The sequence below is a fragment of the Harmonia axyridis genome, chromosome 7, assembly GCF_914767665.1.
Source record: "Harmonia axyridis chromosome 7, icHarAxyr1.1, whole genome shotgun sequence".
In the NCBI taxonomy this organism is placed as follows: domain Eukaryota; kingdom Metazoa; phylum Arthropoda; class Insecta; order Coleoptera; family Coccinellidae; genus Harmonia; species Harmonia axyridis.
The window spans coordinates 5,752,933-5,770,294 of NC_059507.1; the positions used below are offsets into that span (position 1 = coordinate 5,752,933).

At 33.1% G+C, this 17,362-nt stretch overlaps 2 protein-coding genes across 3 annotated transcripts; one reads left to right on the top strand and one right to left on the bottom strand.

Annotated features, from left to right (window-relative positions):
- Nucleotides 1-33: 33 nt before the first annotated feature.
- On the top strand, nt 34-11,732 carry LOC123684042 (DENN domain-containing protein 5B). 2 transcript variants are annotated; one of them, XM_045623140.1, is made up of 20 exons: nt 34-295; nt 355-464; nt 526-702; nt 781-1,025; nt 1,079-1,145; nt 1,229-1,451; nt 1,568-1,702; nt 1,820-2,025; nt 2,082-2,387; nt 2,448-3,038; nt 3,634-3,895; nt 4,108-4,173; nt 4,797-4,908; nt 7,037-7,287; nt 7,342-7,481; nt 7,539-7,657; nt 8,263-8,471; nt 8,597-8,776; nt 8,981-9,176; nt 9,549-11,732. In XM_045623140.1, the coding sequence occupies exons 1-20, from the start codon at nt 220-222 to the stop codon at nt 9,742-9,744; spliced, it is 3,867 nt and encodes a 1,288-aa protein (XP_045479096.1). In that variant the 5' UTR covers nt 34-219; the 3' UTR covers nt 9,745-11,732. The 2 variants fall into 2 exon arrangements, with proteins under 2 accessions (XP_045479096.1, XP_045479098.1); XM_045623142.1 differs by lacking the exon at nt 4,108-4,173.
- Nucleotides 11,589-14,387, bottom strand: LOC123684044 (cytochrome P450 4g15-like). The gene is made up of 6 exons (XM_045623144.1): nt 14,233-14,387; nt 13,546-13,775; nt 13,018-13,398; nt 12,241-12,963; nt 11,997-12,182; nt 11,589-11,910 (listed from the first exon to the last, which is right to left on the bottom strand). Exons 2-6 carry the CDS (start codon nt 13,760-13,762, stop codon nt 11,738-11,740), a joined length of 1,680 nt encoding a protein of 559 aa, XP_045479100.1. The 5' UTR covers nt 13,763-13,775; nt 14,233-14,387; the 3' UTR covers nt 11,589-11,737.
- Between the last annotated feature and the right edge of the window lie 2,975 nt (nt 14,388-17,362).

A 17,362-nucleotide genomic window follows, 5' to 3' on the forward strand; every position in this document is an offset into this window, starting at 1 on the left:
AGTCCAAATTCGATATTCTCTTTATTAAGCAGTTGTCAAAAAACATAAACATACAGTGCAAAATGGCGTTATCCTCATTTATTTTGAATCAATTAGAGCATGCAAAAATATAACGCAGATCTGAAATAATAATTAGAAACAAAAGTAATATAATACTCATTTGATATAAATACAAATGTGACCTTTTTGGACATCAAGGATTAGATTGTTTTCAAAATCATGATCAAATTTGCTGATTACTTTGTTATAAGTGGTCTCGATTTGAGTTCTGGATTGGAGCCAGATAAATATGCAGGTTTGAACTTTCATACCAACATATATGGTTTTAGAACCTGATGATGATGAATTTTTCAGAAGACAATTTACAAGTATCTCCCTTGGAAAGATCCTACAAAACTAAAGTCCTCAGTCATTATCCTGACAATATATCAGCTTATCGTCTTGATGAACAAGCTGTTGGAATGGTGAAAAATTTAATAATTATCTAAAGAATAACAAAATACATTGAGCCATTTTTCATTTCAGTTATGTCTACCGAATGGTCTCAAATTTCGAACCCAAAAGCATTCTGTTACACAAGCTCCTAATTTTCATTCATTTTTAATCACTAAAGAGGATGGTAGACGTTTTTATGGGTTCAGTTTGATATTCTATGAGGAAGTTAGAAATCGAGATATCTGTACAGCTATGCAAACATTACAGGTAAAAATATCTTGGCACAATTAAATTTCTACTAGTACAAATTTAATAGCCTGATTTCTTATAATAAATATTTTTTAGGCAATGTATATAACAGAATTATCTAGTGGATTGAAAACAAGACCAGTACTTAATAATCAGAATCAGGTACCCCAATCAAGGTCTTTGCCAAGACATTTCAAATTGAATCCACATAACCCAACAGGTGCAGCTCTACAATACTATGATATTTCTAGAGACAAACTTTTTGTCTCAAAAAGCATTGCAATATTATGTAGGAGTGCTTATGTTCAGGCAGCAAAGATTTTTCTAGAAAATCTATACAGGTTTGAAATCATGAATCATCTAATAATAGTTATTTCAATTATATCAATTCTAGGTGTTCTAAAAGACTGTCGACTTCCCAATATTCTCTAGAAAGTTATGTGTTCAATCTTTTATATGAAGTGAGTACATCATGTTTATATTTATTTATTGTATTGTGATATTGGTATTTGTTTGTTAAATCATTTCGATTGTTCTATTACAGATTGAATTGCCTGCTCCTGGGAAAAGTATTTTAGTACATCTACCTCCTTCAGATCCTCAATTACCTCCTACTAGCATCGTGTTACAAAGCCCTGCTCCTCCACTGGAGTTACCACATTCGGATTACTCATTGAGGTTGATGTTTGTTTGGTTAGGAGTTGATATTGTAGTTCAACTATTCACATGCCTTTTATTAGAAAATCAAATCCTTTTGAGAAGTACTGGTGAGTATGAGTTGAACTGACTCATTACTTTATTTACTTCCTTTTGTCTACATAAGTGGCTGTTAAATTGTGCTTATAACTTTCATCAGAAAGAATTATGATTTGATTTTTTTCAGATTGTCATAAGTTAATGGTGGTAGCTGAAGGTATAACCTCATTACTTTTTCCATTCACATGGGCTCATGTTTATGTGCCAATCTTGCCAGCATCACTGCATCATTTTTTGGATGCTCCTGTTCCTTTTCTTATGGGTAAGTATTTTAGTAGAAAAGTAGTCGTATGTTGATTTTGTCAAAATTGCTGGATCTATGTAAAATTTGGAACAAGAAAAAACCAAAACGATAAAGTTTGAATTTTTTTTGTTCTAGGCCTCAATGCCTCCGGTGAAAATATAAAAGTAGCCTCAGAAGCTAGTCTTTGTTATGTGGATATCGATAAATGTAAAGTGCAGCTTCCTGAGGAAACTACGCCTTTTCCACATCGGGAAGATTTTGTGGCTGAAATTTGGTCGGCTTTGGATAAATTTGGAATTCAAGTGCCGAATTCCGAAAATAACAGAAATATTAATCCTCAGGTATAACGGAACTCAAACTTATGTGAGGGGTCATACAACTTTTCAATTATTTTCAGGAAATTACTTCCAGAAGTTGCACATTACCCGTTAAACCACAAAATAGACGAAAACTATCCATACATGACACTTTGGACTGTGAACGTCCACCATCACCCCCGGGATCTGCAAGATCAGAAGCTTTACAAAGAATTGCCGACATAGTAAGGAGAACTGGGGTTACTTTGGATCAGAACGATTCTGGTCTACCTGTTGACACTTACATAGAGGATCTGAGATTCAACAATTCGATAAGAGAAATTTTCTTGAATAGATTTGTTCATATATTTCAGTCCTACGAAAACTTTGTCATCTTTCCAAATCAAGTAAGGATGAAAAGGTGACGAAAATTCACAGTTAATTTTATTCATCGGTAAATATTTCAGGCTAAAGAAGATTGGGTCAATAATCGGGACTCGATGCAAAATTTCGATAAGTCGTCTTTCCTGAGCGATCAACCAGAGCAGCACCGAACATATTTATGGCGTTTCCTTGAATCTCAAATGTTCGCGACCCTGATCGACAATAAAATCTTGTCCAGTTGGGGAGATGTGGACAATAATTTGGTGATATTCGACAATAGAATAAAATTACTCAAACAAAGATACGGAGGAGAAAATCTCATGCGTTCTCTGTGTTACGAACCTTGCACAATAGCTCATGATACTCAAAAGTTGTTGGAGAGAAGATTGGCAAATCCGGATTTCGAATCTCCGTTACCGAGAGAAATAATGAACGCAAAGTCAACTTCATCAAAAAATTTCCCCTTGTTGAATAAAGAAATACTCAATAAGACTCCTGTTGTCAACAAAGGGAGTATACCGAGGGCTAGTGCTCTGAAAAAAGACATGAATATCCCAAGACCTGTAAGCTTAACTGGGGATCGAATCAATGCAAATAAGTCAGGAAATACTCAAGATATGTCTCCGGCTCTCTTAGCTCAAACTAACTGGACATTCGTAGAGAAACTGTTAAAAGTAAGTAAGATTGATTTTGTTTATATTGTTACCCTTTGAATTTGAAAGTTTCGATGGTTGTTGTCTATGGTTTGACAATTGGATGTCAAACTGTGTTGACACTTCTGTTCAGTAAGGTTTGGCAATTCATCATGAATCGTTTAACGGCAGAACAATGCTTCTAAATTTTAGAAATTTATTTCGAAAAAATAAATCTGTTCATTTTTGTTTGGTCATTTTTTTGTTTGGTTCATTTAATATTCAAACACCATTGCCGCCATATGGCCAGATTTATTGGAAAAGGTAGTTAAAAATAGAATATTAGGCCAATTGAAAAGTCCCCGGTCTGATGCACAGGTAGCAATGCTAGTATTGAATCCATATGATTTTTAGTTAGTACCAACCTTCAAACGAAACGTGTCAAAATTTGACAGTAGTTCGACCATTAGTTTGTGAGATATTGCGTTGTGAGTGTAGCTACTTTTGTTATTTGAAAGAAGGTGAAAAAAAAAATTCGTGTGCTGATAAAATATTACTTTTCGAAGGAAAAAATACAGTTGAAGCAAAATCTTATCTAAATAAGAGTAATTCCATAAAAAAAAATTTTAAATTACAGGACTGCAAAGCCAAAACAAAAAGAATGTTACTGGCTAAATTAGGGGCAGAAGGTGTAACTTTGTCCAGCAATAATGCTTCAGACAACTCTGGAGCTGTCGAAGAAAGTACTCTGGTAGCTTCGTTATGTGATTTTCTAGAAAGAGTATGGTCTCACGCCCTTCAAAGGAAAAGAGGAAAATCAGCCTTATGGTCTCATTTATTAGCATATCAAGAAACACATCAGCCTCTCTCAATGAAGGAAAACCATTATCTGTCCCGAGGTATTTGGAAAATTGTTTTCGATATGATCATTTTCATGACTTTGAGCTTCTGTGTGAATATCCTCTTCCCGAAAAAAAATGTATTGTTCGGAAATTTTCCATTTCTGATCCTCCTCAATTCCTACTAATTCTGTACACATCTCCTTACAATTTTCTAACTTTATCTCAGGTGGCTTCAAAGAATTATATTTTGAATGACATTTTCTCTGTAGAGAAAAAGAAAGAAGAAAACTCAAGACAGGAATCTTTGCCGACGTTGTTGAGTCGAAGTGTTGTAGGTACATGAGACCAGAATGCATTCCAGGTTTAAAATTGTTTTGTATATTTTTTTTTTATTGTCTGTATTAATAAATGGCTTATTTACGGTGAAGGTCCGATATTAATGATTGGAATTAAACACACAGCTTTAACATGGTGGAGACTATAATCTTTTAAAAAACAGTTTTTGTAGTTTGGCAAGTTTGTTATGTTTGAATAATGCGTAAAATTTGAACTGCAGAACAGTTTTCACGAAATAATTCGTACTTTTTTTTTTCTCAATTTTCATGCATTCTTGTCAAACTATATCTTAGGCTTGGTTTCAGGTGCACCTGCTTTAATAAGTAACTCACGTTTTTTCTTCTATTATAGTTGAATATAACATATCAAAAACACGAATAAGAGCTTTTTCTACTAATAATTGAATTAAATACTGGAGCAGTATGATTATTTTTTCTTTCAATCTAATATTTTTTCTTTTTATTAATAACAATATTATATTGCACTTAAAATAGATCAAATATTCAGAAGTAAAAGTTTCATCAATCAGAAACTCGTAGAAAAGTTTTCCTTAAATACAAATTAATTATTTGATTTGTTAAACATGTGCGTCTGTGTTTGATTATTGTTTTCTGATATACAGCTGAGATGTCAAGATTGGCTCTTCAAGTAGATTATTGGTCCAGCCCTGGTAGTGATAGAAATATGAAAACTGAACTTCCTCATTTACCCGACACTTTACTTGTAGATATAACGTAAGTCTTCATATAAATACTAGGTGTGGAGATACAAAGGACACCGAGAGATGACTTGAATGATTTTAAGAAAAAAATTGTTGGAAACATGGGCCTGCAAACATTTTGTTTTCAGATACAGTGTGTTTCTTTTGTAGTCCTACTTTTTTGTGATTATACTAGTTTATCGAATCTTTATTAAACTTTGCTACAGATTGGGTAGATAAGTACTACACCTATAATTGATTTATTCATAACAGCTCAATAACTGGATCTTTATATTAATTTGGATTTTCTTGCGGATTACTGGAGAATTGTTTGAAATTTTTTTCAAAACCACAAGAAACCAAAAAGTGTAATACTGGATCAAAGTTTCTTTCTACATTTTTCTAGATTACCAGTGGTCCACTAAAAAAAAATACTAGAGGAAAGAAGCGGGCACTATTCCAGAAAAAATATCACCCTGTAGATTTGCATTCAAAATTAGCATATCACATGATGAAAACTTTGAATTGAAATATCTATGCCAAAGTTTAAGTTCGATATCTTTGAAGGAAAGGTGCTTTGAGAAAAAACTTGAAAGAAAATCAAATTTTAACACCTTGTATCTGGAAACTTAAGCGTTTCGAACCCATGTTTATAGGACTTCCTTTTTTAAAATGATCCGAAGAATCTTTCACTTTCATTTGTACCTCCAATTTAGGCATATGCTGTATCGGGTGTCCCAAGGTGAGTGGCCTACTAGATTATTATGGAAACTATTGATGGTAAAAATTTCAAATTTTGTGGATAGATATTTGGCCATGTTAGGTACATTTTTAAAATAATTTCACATTTCCAGTGTTGCCGGATGTACCACAATTTGGCAACAACTTTGTTATTTTGAATAGGACATCCGGTATTTCTATTTTTTTTATGACACTCCATAAAATATTGAATCTATTCACTCTTACTTGTCCATCCCTATCTTCAACGGTTTTTGAGTTATTAATTATTTTTCGAAATTTTTGATCAAATTGGCGTATTACGAAAATGACTCTAGTTCGTTCAATATTTGAGATTTAAGTCAGAAATTTTGCAAGTTGTTAGATATTGATCTGATCTGTGTCACTGCTATTGAATTATGGTTGTCAATAATACAGGACGGGCCAAAAAAATTCTTCATTTGCCAAGTTACAAAATTGTGAAAAAGTCTATTTTTTCAAATTAGACACCTAGTATATTTTTCAATTTTTGGAATCAGTACAACACACTCTACAATTTTTCTATTCACGTCCCTATACCTATCTCAACTGGATTCCGAGTTATATGCGTTTATTAGATTTCACATTGATTCAATAAGTGTTAATATCTTTTGTATTGTTATGTTCTCTATGTGGTTCATAGATCGATATATCAATGAATCAGTTCAATCCATAAATGTCAAAATAAACAATAATTGCCTAACAGGTGTTTTGTTCCGAGGTTTTTCTATAAATAATGGCTCAAGAAAGATATACACATATAACGCATATAACTCGGAATCCAGTTGAGATAGGTATAGGGACGTGAATAGAAAAATTGTAGAGTGTGTTGTACTGATTACAAAAATTGAAAAATATACTAGGTGTCTAATTTGAAAAAATAGACTTTTTTACAATTTTGTAACTTGGCAAATGATGATTTTTTTTGGTCCGTCCTGTATTACTGACAACCATAATTCAAAAGCAGTGACACAGATCAGATCAATATCTAACGACTTGCAAAATTTCTGACTTAAATCTCAAATATTGAGCGAACTAGAGTCATTTTCGTAATACGCCAATTTGATCTAAAATTTCGAAAAATAATTAATAACTCAAAAACCGTTGAAGATAGGGATGGACAAGTAAGAGTGAATAGATTCAATATTTTATGGAGTATCATAAAAAAAATAGAAATACCGGATGTCCTATTCAAAATAACAAAGTTGTTGCCAAATTGTCATACATCCGGCAACACTGGAAATGTGAAATTATTTTAAAAATGTACCTTACATGGCCAAATATCTATCCACAAAATTTGAAATCTTTACCATCAATAGTTTCCATAATAATCTAATAGGCCACTCACCTTGGGACACCCGATATATGGAGAAATTTACCATGAAGATAAATCTCAACCTTTTCAGTAACGTACAAGCAATGCTAGATGTCAAAACATGCATCGGTAAAGCAAGAGCTTGGGTCCGTCTAGCCCTAGAAAAAAAATTGCTCTCCAAACACATCAGGACTCTCTTATCTGACCAAGCTCTGTTGAAGAATCTCTACAAAAGGTCTGCATTTCTCAGATGTGATGAAGAAAGGGAACAATTTCTCTACCATTTGCTCTCTCTAAACGCTGTAGATTATTTTTGTTTCACTAGTACCTATCCGACAACTGGTGAGCTTCTTCGGATTTAATTCATTTAACTCAATTAATCATGCCTATTTCCAGTGATACCATATAGAATTGTGATAGTACCAAGTAAAAAGGGCACAATTACATCAGCTAATGTTTGGATAGTTTTATCGGGAACATTGTCAGAAACCAAGAGAGTCAATGTACCGAAAGCTGCAATAAACTTTGAACATAAGGTCAGTATTTCTCCTATTTTGAATGATGAAACATTGATTTTAATTTTTTTTTCTTAGAATCAAAATCTTGGCGTGTTGACAACACTCAGAATTGGGCATGATAATACGGGCATGCATGCAAAATGGATGATAGACTTTGTGCTTGTAAGAAATGACATCACAGGACATGTTTATAAGTGAGTTTTGAAAATATACATATTAGTGTTGATGCTTCAGTAACACAGCTCTGATCTTTGGTCGTTTCTAAAAAAGTTCCGATTGTGCAGTATGAATTTTGGTTTAGCAGTGGTGAGAGCTGCCTAAAATACAACAAATCTCGGTTTTGATCCCATACAATACAATTATTTATGTCTAGTGAGCTTATATAAATGGATATTTTTAATAAGCATAAATATTTCACGAAAAAAATTCAAATAGGCTGCCAAATGTGAAATTAGTGACGTCACTTGGAAGTATGAATAACCAATCAAGTGCCATATATAAAAATGTTTGTTTTCATTATTGATTCAACGGTTTTTTTTGTGTTTTTTTGTTATATAGCAATATGTTTGTGGTAAGAATTCAACGTTGTTGTAAATTCCCTAAGTTTTCAAAGACTTTTATCAGGGAATCAGAATCCCTGAATAATCAGCACATTTTATCGTAGAAAAAGTCGAAATTTGCAATAAAAACACATAAATGATAACCACTGTACCTGATAATTGTCTGGGATATAAATCATCGGATAATTTATTTTCGTATTCGTGATTCGTTTGATTCCACTGTGGGACTGACCTATTAGGTTTGCTTGTGGAAGATGGTTAGGAAGAGGAGTAGATGATGGATCAACAGAAAGACTTTTAGTTGGCAGCTTGCTTCCTCCAAGTAAGGAAGGAGACGATAACATTACCTCTTCGCAGAATAAGGTCACAACACCTCCAAGATCAAGATCTCCAGCACCACCAACTCCAAAGACTGAGCTGAAACCATCTCAAATACAACACATGCTAAGTAAACATCATACTTTGGAATTTGTTTATTTCTCAATAATATCCTTAATTTTTTGGAATCGTGGAATTGAAATTATTCATAATTTACGATTAGAGTAATCTAGAATTCAATTTCTTCGTTTTTAGGTGATTGTATCAATAATATTGTTAAATGGCAATACAGGAGAAGTTCTGAAAGGAATACTACGCTGACTGCCTTATTGTGTGGAGAGAAAGGATTAGTCCACAGTATGGAAAACGTCTTTCTACTCGGATTCAAATCTTCTAAGCTTTTTATGGGAAAACATTATTTGTGGGATTACTTAGGTACGAGTTTTTGTTAATTATTTTATTTCTTATAGTTATCATTTGGTAACAAAAGTATCGAATATTGAAAGTGTATTTTTGAATAGCGTACAATTGAAAAATCTAGTGAAAATTTTAATCTCAATTTGAATTCTTAATTTTTTTTTTGACTTGCGAAATATTCGATTCATTTTTGAATGAACAAAAAACGAATTGATTTTGTAGTGTGGGTCAAAGAAGAGTTTGAATCGAATTTAATGGAGGAACACACTGGGACAAGGTCATCAAGCTTAGAAAGAAATCATCAAAAAACTGTGGCTGTTTGGAGATGTTACTCCCATCTTGTAGAGGAAATATTGAGTAGCAGCAAGGCTTTAGGAAAAGATGGAAAATTCCAGTTATTCATATGCTTGAGTGTTAGGTGAGTTTCAGTTCAAGCTTTCTCTAATTCTGTGGCAAATACATTCATTCTAGTGTACATTGTAGAACAAAATCGTGCGGGAATAGCTCAGTTTCACACATATTTCATGGTTATATTTCATCATTATATGTTGGTATAAGGATTTATCTATGAAGTGTCAAATTTGTCATACAGAAAACAGTTCTGCCAACCAACATTCTGCAATGCAAAAATCACTAAATGATATATATGAAAATATTCCATTAATTTCAATAAAAATTCAGTTAATTAGAGAAATGTATAATATTTGTACAGAAGGCACTTGTTTTGAAAAGATCCAACCATTTTCTAAACTTAGTCAACAGTCTCTAAAGTATAAATTACAATTTCTAGGGAACATCTTTTGCACAGAATGCTGGTTCCGATGTCAGCTTGCAAAATAACTTCAGAGATGTATGAAGATTATTCATTTTTGAAGAATCGTGGTCTACTTACTTTTCTTCGGCAAATATTGCTTCCCTTAGATGAGTTAGATGTTGTTTTAGAAAATTCTGTAACACACGGAATCTCTTCACCTTCACATTGTTGAACAAGTGGGAAGTTAGTGAGAGGCTAAGTACAATCCAAAGATTTATAAGAATGACAAAATCATAGCAGTTTAGAGAATTTAGTCAATTTTTTATGAATTAAGTTGGTTTATAGTTTCCTATTTTCAATAATTTTCTGAGAAAATTCAGATGAGAATTTGCATATTTTACAAGAATGATATTACTATATGATGTTCATTGAATAATCTTAAATGTTGTTCCTTTTTGATATTGGTAAAAATGATCATCTGATTTTTTTTATTCCTATTTCACTCAACTTTGAAGAACAACAATGCTTTATGTGCCAATTTAACAATTAGGTTGAAAAAATATATATTTTGAAGGCAGCCAAGTTACCATATGATATTACGTAGTTATATTTTATTTTTTGACTTTTAAACAACTATATTTTTTAGGAATTTCATTTTATTGAAAGGTCTCTCTGATATGGCATGGATGTATTTAATTTGATCATTAATATTTTTGTAATTTCTGGATTAGCAAAGCAATTATCTTAATGATTCACTTGAATGATAATATTATATTTGGAAATGTTTTTATCAACTTCGAGGGAGGGGTTGAGTTTCAATGTGATTTATTGACCATTTGAATGAATGTTTTACTGATCAAACTCAACATATACATAAGTGAAATTGTGTAAAATGAAAAAAAAACCTCAAGTAAAAAATGCCAGGAGCTGGAATCTTCACAATTTTATGATGTTATAAATTGAATGTTCATTTATGAATTAGCACTTTTGAAATTGATATAAAAAATGATACTTATTATATTTTAACAACATGTAATAAGATGTTGAATGTAATTTTATGTGTTTTCCGTTTCAACTCTTTTATGAAACCAAAAATATATTAAATAATGTAATTTTATGACCTTATCTAAGAATATATAATATTAGAAATCAATTTTTGGATTCGACTTATATGTGGCCTACTTTAGAGATTTTAGAGGCAATAATATTCTTTTTTGTTGAAAAGATTCTTGTTGTGGAAAATAAAATATATTCTTCACATTGGATTTTTTTTATATTTTAGAAATCTTTGATTTCTATAATTTTTAATTATTCAATAACTAACAACCTCCCCTCCTTTTTTTATTATCTTTAATATCAGCTGCTCAATCAATCCTCGAATTCAGTCAAATGTCTGTTTTTTTTTAATCTGCGAATTTTTTGAAAATGAGACAACACCGTTGTCGAAACTTAGTTATTTCAACTTAAGTTGAATACTAAGTTCACTATAAAAAAAAATTGTATGGAATTGGCAAGTCGGTATTTTAAGATGTATTATCTACGCGTCAGAAAGAAATGGATACAAAATGCCGTAAGTAAAACAGGGAGCAACAATATTTCCCCTTCCTCAAACAGTGAAAGTCCAATCAAAAACAAGAGTTCATCTCCCTCTCTCGCTCTCTGCAAATCAGAATTCAAATAAACTAGACCGAATCATTTCGAACACGCCTACATGTACCTCCTTCTCTCAAAGCGATGTTGGAAAGGGAAAGACTGCAACATACTATACCTACTATTTTTATTTCACTATCAAGATTTTATAGTTGCGAATATACTTTATATACACACTTGGTAGGTTCTGAAAATTCATGTGAGCTTTTTGATTGAGATATTATTCTCTTTAGATGATTCTTTATAGGTTTTTCTTGACAGTTTGTAATGTGTTAATACGGATGCAAATCTATCATATTTTTAAGATTTTCATTTCTCTATGTATTTGTGCTTTTTCAATATATATTTGTTCTCTTTGCGGCTTTTCAAAGTCTTTTCTTCTTGTTGTTTTTTTTAGGAATGAATTGATATAAAATACGACAAAAGTCAGTCCCTATAACTTTTATTAGTTATGCATCATTGTACCTATATAATTCTATAAATATAAATAAAAATACGTTTGATCACTTCACAATTCCTATGTTTTCATAGTTTTGTTTTTATACAGCATATACACAATTTATCACGTCGTGAAATTAAGCAGCAACCTTCTTTCTTGGTTCAAGTTTTATCCTGAAACCATCCTCTCGTTTCAAGATGATGTCAGCTTGCAGTTTGTAGTCTGCCTCTGGAACATCAGACACAATCCTGAAGTTTCTCAAGAGATGAGACAGAAGGATCTTCAGTTTCAACATGGCGTATTTACGACCTGAAAAATGAATGAGTTTCAATATATTGAGTTAGTTGATGGTATCAGAATTGTTAATCTTCCAAATTTTCATTTATTGTTCTTACCAACGCAACTCCTGGGTCCGGCGCTGAAGGGAATGAAAGAGTAGTAATGTCTGTTAGCAGTGCGTTCTGGCAAGAAGTTATCAGGGTCGAATTTCTCAGGGTTGGGGTAGGTAACAGGGTCACGGTGGATCTTGAATGTAGGTATTATAACGGTGCATCCAGCTGGTACAGTAAGGTCCTCGGAGGCTGTCAAAAAAATCAAGTTAAACATATACCTTTCGGCACAGAAAAATAAGTTACTTACTCAATTTGAGGTCTCTCCTAAGCTGCCTTGCAATAAGTGGCACTGGTGGGTACATCCTAAGGGTCTCCATAAGACATCTCTCCAAATATTTCATTTCCAAAGTATCAGCGAATGTTGCTGGCCTGTCGGATCCCTTGAAGATCTCATTCAACTCCTCGTATACCTTATCTTGGATGTCGGTATGCAAGCCCATCATACAAAGGAAGAAACTAGATCCTGCAGCAGTTGTATCGTGACCTTCAAACATAATGGTATCGACCTGTTCCTTAATTTCCTCGTCATTGATGACAACGCCACTCTGGGAAGCTTCAATCATCAAGTCCAAGAAAGCCATACGTTTCTTCTCTCCAATGTCATCGTCAACATCTAAATCGTCCTTCAATCCAGCTGATTGTCCGAAGGATAGACCTTCGACGACAGTTTTAACTTCGGTGTTGTCAACGGATTTGGATTTAAGATTTTCTGGGACCTCAGCAATGGATCCACGGATTCCTTTGGCGAAGGCTGCTTTCTTCGATTTGATTACTTTACGAGTAAGGCTGTGGATGGTGTTGATAAGTTTATCTTGGTATGACTTGTATTTGGAGAGGTTGAAGAGGACATCAGGGTACAACCACATTTTGGTATGACGGAGATGGAGGATGTCGCACATCTTCATGACAGCCATTGCATAGTCGTAACCGCTTTGGTCTTGAGTCTTTTTGCTTACACCCATGGCAGTTTCTGTAAAATTGCAAAATTCAGTCATTGCAAATATTAGTTTAGTATATTATTTACCCAAAAGTATTTCCACGGTAGCCTCAGACATGTAGTCATGGCAATCGATTTCTTTTCCCATTGTCTTCTTCAGCCTATTAACAACGTCCAAGCTGTTGGTGTTGAAGAGGTCGATGAAAGATTTGAGTACGTTCAAATGGAAAGCGGGAGCAATCAGTTTCCTGTGTGCCCTCCATTTGGGACCAGTTGAGATGAGAAGACCATCTCCCAACCATGGTTTGAAGAATCTGTATTCGGGAGCCTTGTCAATGTGTTCGTGAGAACCCAAGATGAGCTCAACGTCGTCTGGATGCATCAAGAATACGAAGAGTTTGTGTCCAATCCACATCCTGATTATTTTTCCAAATTCCTTTGATTTCTCGATCATATGGTTGAAGATAACTGAAAGAACACAAAAGTGTTTTAATTGATATCTTTCATTCTCCGAGTCTACCGAAGGTTTTGGAAATTGATATGAAAAAAAGACTTTTTAGGAGTAGGAAGCATAGTTCACACCCATTGGCAGAATTTTTTCATGTTTATACTCACTGTGTGAGGTGCCAGAAAAATCTAGAGCATTTCCTATCAAAGGATAACCAGGTGGTCCTGGTAATTTTGCTGCAAGTTCTTCCAAGTGCTTCCTTGAGATTTTCCAGTAAGCATACCATAATATCATTGCTGGTACCAAGAGGAAATAGAAGACATTACTGGCTGAAGCAATGCCGGGGGTTGAACCCAGCACTGGAGTTGCTACCGTAGCCGACATTTTTAAATGGAACCTGAAATAAAACAAAAAATTTTAAGGTAACAAGGACAATTTAGGAACAAAAAATAATTCTACCGAAAATTGAAATTTTGATTTAACATTTTCAATACTGAACATTCAAGATCTTTAGTGGAAAAAATCAAAAGACCTAGAACGAAGAAAGTAAATTTCGAAGAATTTATAAATAACAAACTATGAAGTATATTTTATGATATAAATGATTCTCACTAAAAAAAATTCTCCTGAGGATTTTTGGTAATATAATTTGAAAAACAGTTCGATTTAATTCTTATATAAAATTGAATAATATTCTTTCAAATATATAACTTTTGTAATGAACAGAAATTCTGATTTCATAGTTTTCTAAATTTTCAAAATTGAAATCTTCTAAATATGAAAAACGTTAATATGTTTAGAAGTACGAAGCTTCGAAAATAGCGATTAGATATATTTGATATTAATGAACTCACCTATGCGTTAATTTTCTTGAATTATTTTTGTGTTTCAAGAACTGAAACACTTCGAATTGTGATCAGTTTGAATGCAAAACGTTTTATAGTACATTTAGGAATCCTGACGGAGGTTTTATCCTGGCAAAGTTTGACGTTGTTTCTTGAATATTGTGTGTAAATTTTTCATATCATGAATAAGAACAATATCGGTGAAATCGATCATCGATAAACAAAAGAGAATAATTAGTTTATTTATGCAAAGTTCCGGTAAAAATTAAATAACCTTCGATCTGTTAATTCCTGACATCTAGCGATGTAGTGATGTTTTTATTGCAAAATTTTTGGGTTCTGATAACCTGAAAACACCCCAAATTCCACTTGAAAATCTACCCATTCAGTATTTTCAATATCAAAACGTAATTTTCATCATTTTTCACCACAATTAGAAGTTTCGTCTTATAAATAAGTTTAGAGAATTGTTATTTCATTGATGCCGACTATTTTCACGATTTTTATTATTTGAGCTACTTTTTTTTTCATTTGAAGATATTTTATGAAGTGGAAGAGAAATATTTACATTGTTTCTTAGTTTTTGAGCAAAGCGATTCGGAATCTTTAGGTACTAGAAGTAATAATAAATAAGAAGCAAGTACAAAGTAGATTCATTTAGGAAATAACTCGATTCAATATACAGGGTGTTTCCTAAACATGCGGCAAAAATTCAGGGGGTTGTTCCTTGGACTATTCTAAGAATATTTTGTCCTTTGATGATTTTTGAAAAACCTCTTTGTTTCGAAGATACAGGGCGAACAACATTTTTCATATTTTTAAAATTAATAATAGTTTAAATAAAAATGCGTACCGCACTGTGTTTACTAAGTAGGTACAATTTATTTTTAAATTTGTTTAACAACATTCCAATTACTAAAAACGGCCAGTTTTTTGACTAAAAATTGCTAATACATCACAAAACGAATTCAAATGAAAACCGTGTTTAATCTGTATTCCTTTACCATCTGCACTTATCAATTTTTAGTCAAAAAACTGGCCGTTTTTTAGTAATTGGAATGTTGTTAAACAAATTTAAAAATAAATTGTACCTACTTAGTAAACACAGTGCGGTACGCATTTTTATTTAAACTATTATTAATTTCAAAAATATGAAAAATGTTGTTCGCCCTGTATCTTCGAAACAAAGAGGTTTTTCAAAAATCATCCAAGGACAAAACATGCTTAAAATAGTCCAAGGAACAACCCCCTGAATTTTTGCCGCATGTTTAGGAAACACCCTGTATAAATTATCTCAAGAAAGTGATGATCAGATAGCATGACTCTTATGCGTATTTCTCTCAACTTGTGAAAAAAAAATTGACGTGAGGTCTAGAGTTTTTGAGCGTTCCTTCATTCATGCCATAATTGTACCCTTGGAGACCTTATATATACAGGGTGTTCCTAAATTCGAGGAACAAACTAAAATGATAGCTTCCTCGGATCATTTTAAGAAAAAAATCTCCTATAAACATGGTCCCGAAAACTCTTTGTTTTTGGGATACTGGGTGTTAAACTTTATTTTTTTCAAGTTTTTTCTCATAGCACCTTCCCTTCACAAGATATTCAACTTAAATTTAGTATAGATATTCCAATTCAAAGTTTTCATCATGTGATATGCTAATATTAAATGCAACTCTGCAGGGTTATATTTTTTGGTAGACCTTTAGTAACGGGTGTTTTTTTTCGAGTTATATAACTTTAAGTTGGCATTACTGTTCAAGATGGTGACCGATTCAACAGCTGTCAAGTGATTTATTCTCAGTTTGGTTTGGCAATTCATCATGAATAGACTCACGCCTGAACAACGCTTGTAAATAGTGCAATTTTATTTCGAAAATAATGGTTCTGTGCGGAATACGTATCGCGCACTTAGTCCATTTTATTTTGTTTAGCGATGAAGCGCACTTCTGGTTGAACGGCTACGTCAACAAACAAAACTGCCGCATTTGGAGTGAAGCTAATCCTCAAGTGTATGTCGAAACACCGTTACATCCAGAAAAACTGACTGTTTGGTGCGCTTTGGTCCATACCCCTTCAAAAACGATTATGGCCAGAACGTTACAGTCAATGGTGATCGGTATAGAGCCATGATTACTAACTTTTTCATTCCTGAATTGAACAACCATGATGTTCAGGAGCTGTGGTTCCAACAAGACGGCGCAACATGTCACACAGCTCGTGCCACAATCGATTTATTGAAAGACACGTTTGGTTACCGCCTAATTTCACGTTTTGGACCTGTGAATTGGCCTCCAAGATCTTGTGATTTAACACCGCTAGACTACTTTCTGTGGGGCTATGTGAAATCATTGGTCTATTCGGATAAGCCACAAACCCTTGACCATTTGGAAGACAACATTTGCCGTGTTATTGCCGATATACGGCCACAAATTTTGGAAAAAGTCATCGAAAATTGGACGTCCAGATTGGACTACATCCGAGCCAGCCGTGGCGGTCATATGCCAGAAATCATATTTAAAATGTAATGCCACAAGATTATCTTGCGGATAAATAAAATTCATGTCAATCGAATAATCCATCGTTGTTTTATTGCAATTTAAAGTTCTATAGCTCTAAAAAAAACACCCTTCAGTTCAGAAAAATGGAAATAGAACCTTTGGTTCAGTACTAGACTTTTAGTTTCTTGTAATTTTGTCGTATCTGCTATCCATTTCGAAAAAATTTCAAACAATTCTCTAGTAATCCTCAGGAAAATCCATATTATTATAAATATCCAGTAAGTAGATAAGCTGCGATGAATAAATAAATTTTAATTTATTATATGCCGACGGCGGCAAGAGACAAGTTGATTCTTCTCAAATTATACGCCACTGGCGGAATCACAATATTATCACATACCTCTTCGATTCTCCAGAACTTTACCATTATTTTAGTTGAAGTTCAATTTGAGCGATAATTATAACCTAATGATCCAAATACCGAAATAATGTATACACATAAACATCAAAATAATCGTTTAGTTGTTTCATGTTTAACTCGAATTATCTCTGGAAATAGTAACTTTATCGCCATTATTGTGGAGTACAATATTCACGTGAGAGTGTTGGAGGAAAAAAAAATTTTTGTAACATTGCAA

What these genes read in the sequence shown, in the direction of transcription:
- LOC123684042 (XM_045623140.1), top strand. Translation starts at nt 220, where the DNA reads ATGATCAAATTTGCTGATTACTTTGTTATAAGTGGTCTCGATTTGAGT. An exon ending in AATCCTTTTGAGAAGTACTG is followed by an intron (nt 1,452 to 1,567) that starts GTGAGTATGAGT and finishes GATTTTTTTCAG; the next exon opens with ATTGTCATAAGTTAATGGTG. An exon ending in TTCATATGCTTGAGTGTTAG is followed by an intron (nt 9,177 to 9,548) that starts GTGAGTTTCAGT and finishes TACAATTTCTAG; the next exon opens with GGAACATCTTTTGCACAGAA.
- LOC123684044 (XM_045623144.1), bottom strand. Translation starts at nt 13,762, where the DNA reads ATGTCGGCTACGGTAGCAACTCCAGTGCTGGGTTCAACCCCCGGCATT. An exon ending in TTTTTCTGGCACCTCACACA is followed by an intron (nt 13,399 to 13,545) that starts GTGAGTATAAAC and finishes GTGTTCTTTCAG; the next exon opens with TTATCTTCAACCATATGATC. An exon ending in TACCGTGGAAATACTTTTGG is followed by an intron (nt 12,964 to 13,017) that starts GTAAATAATATA and finishes GCAATTTTACAG; the next exon opens with AAACTGCCATGGGTGTAAGC.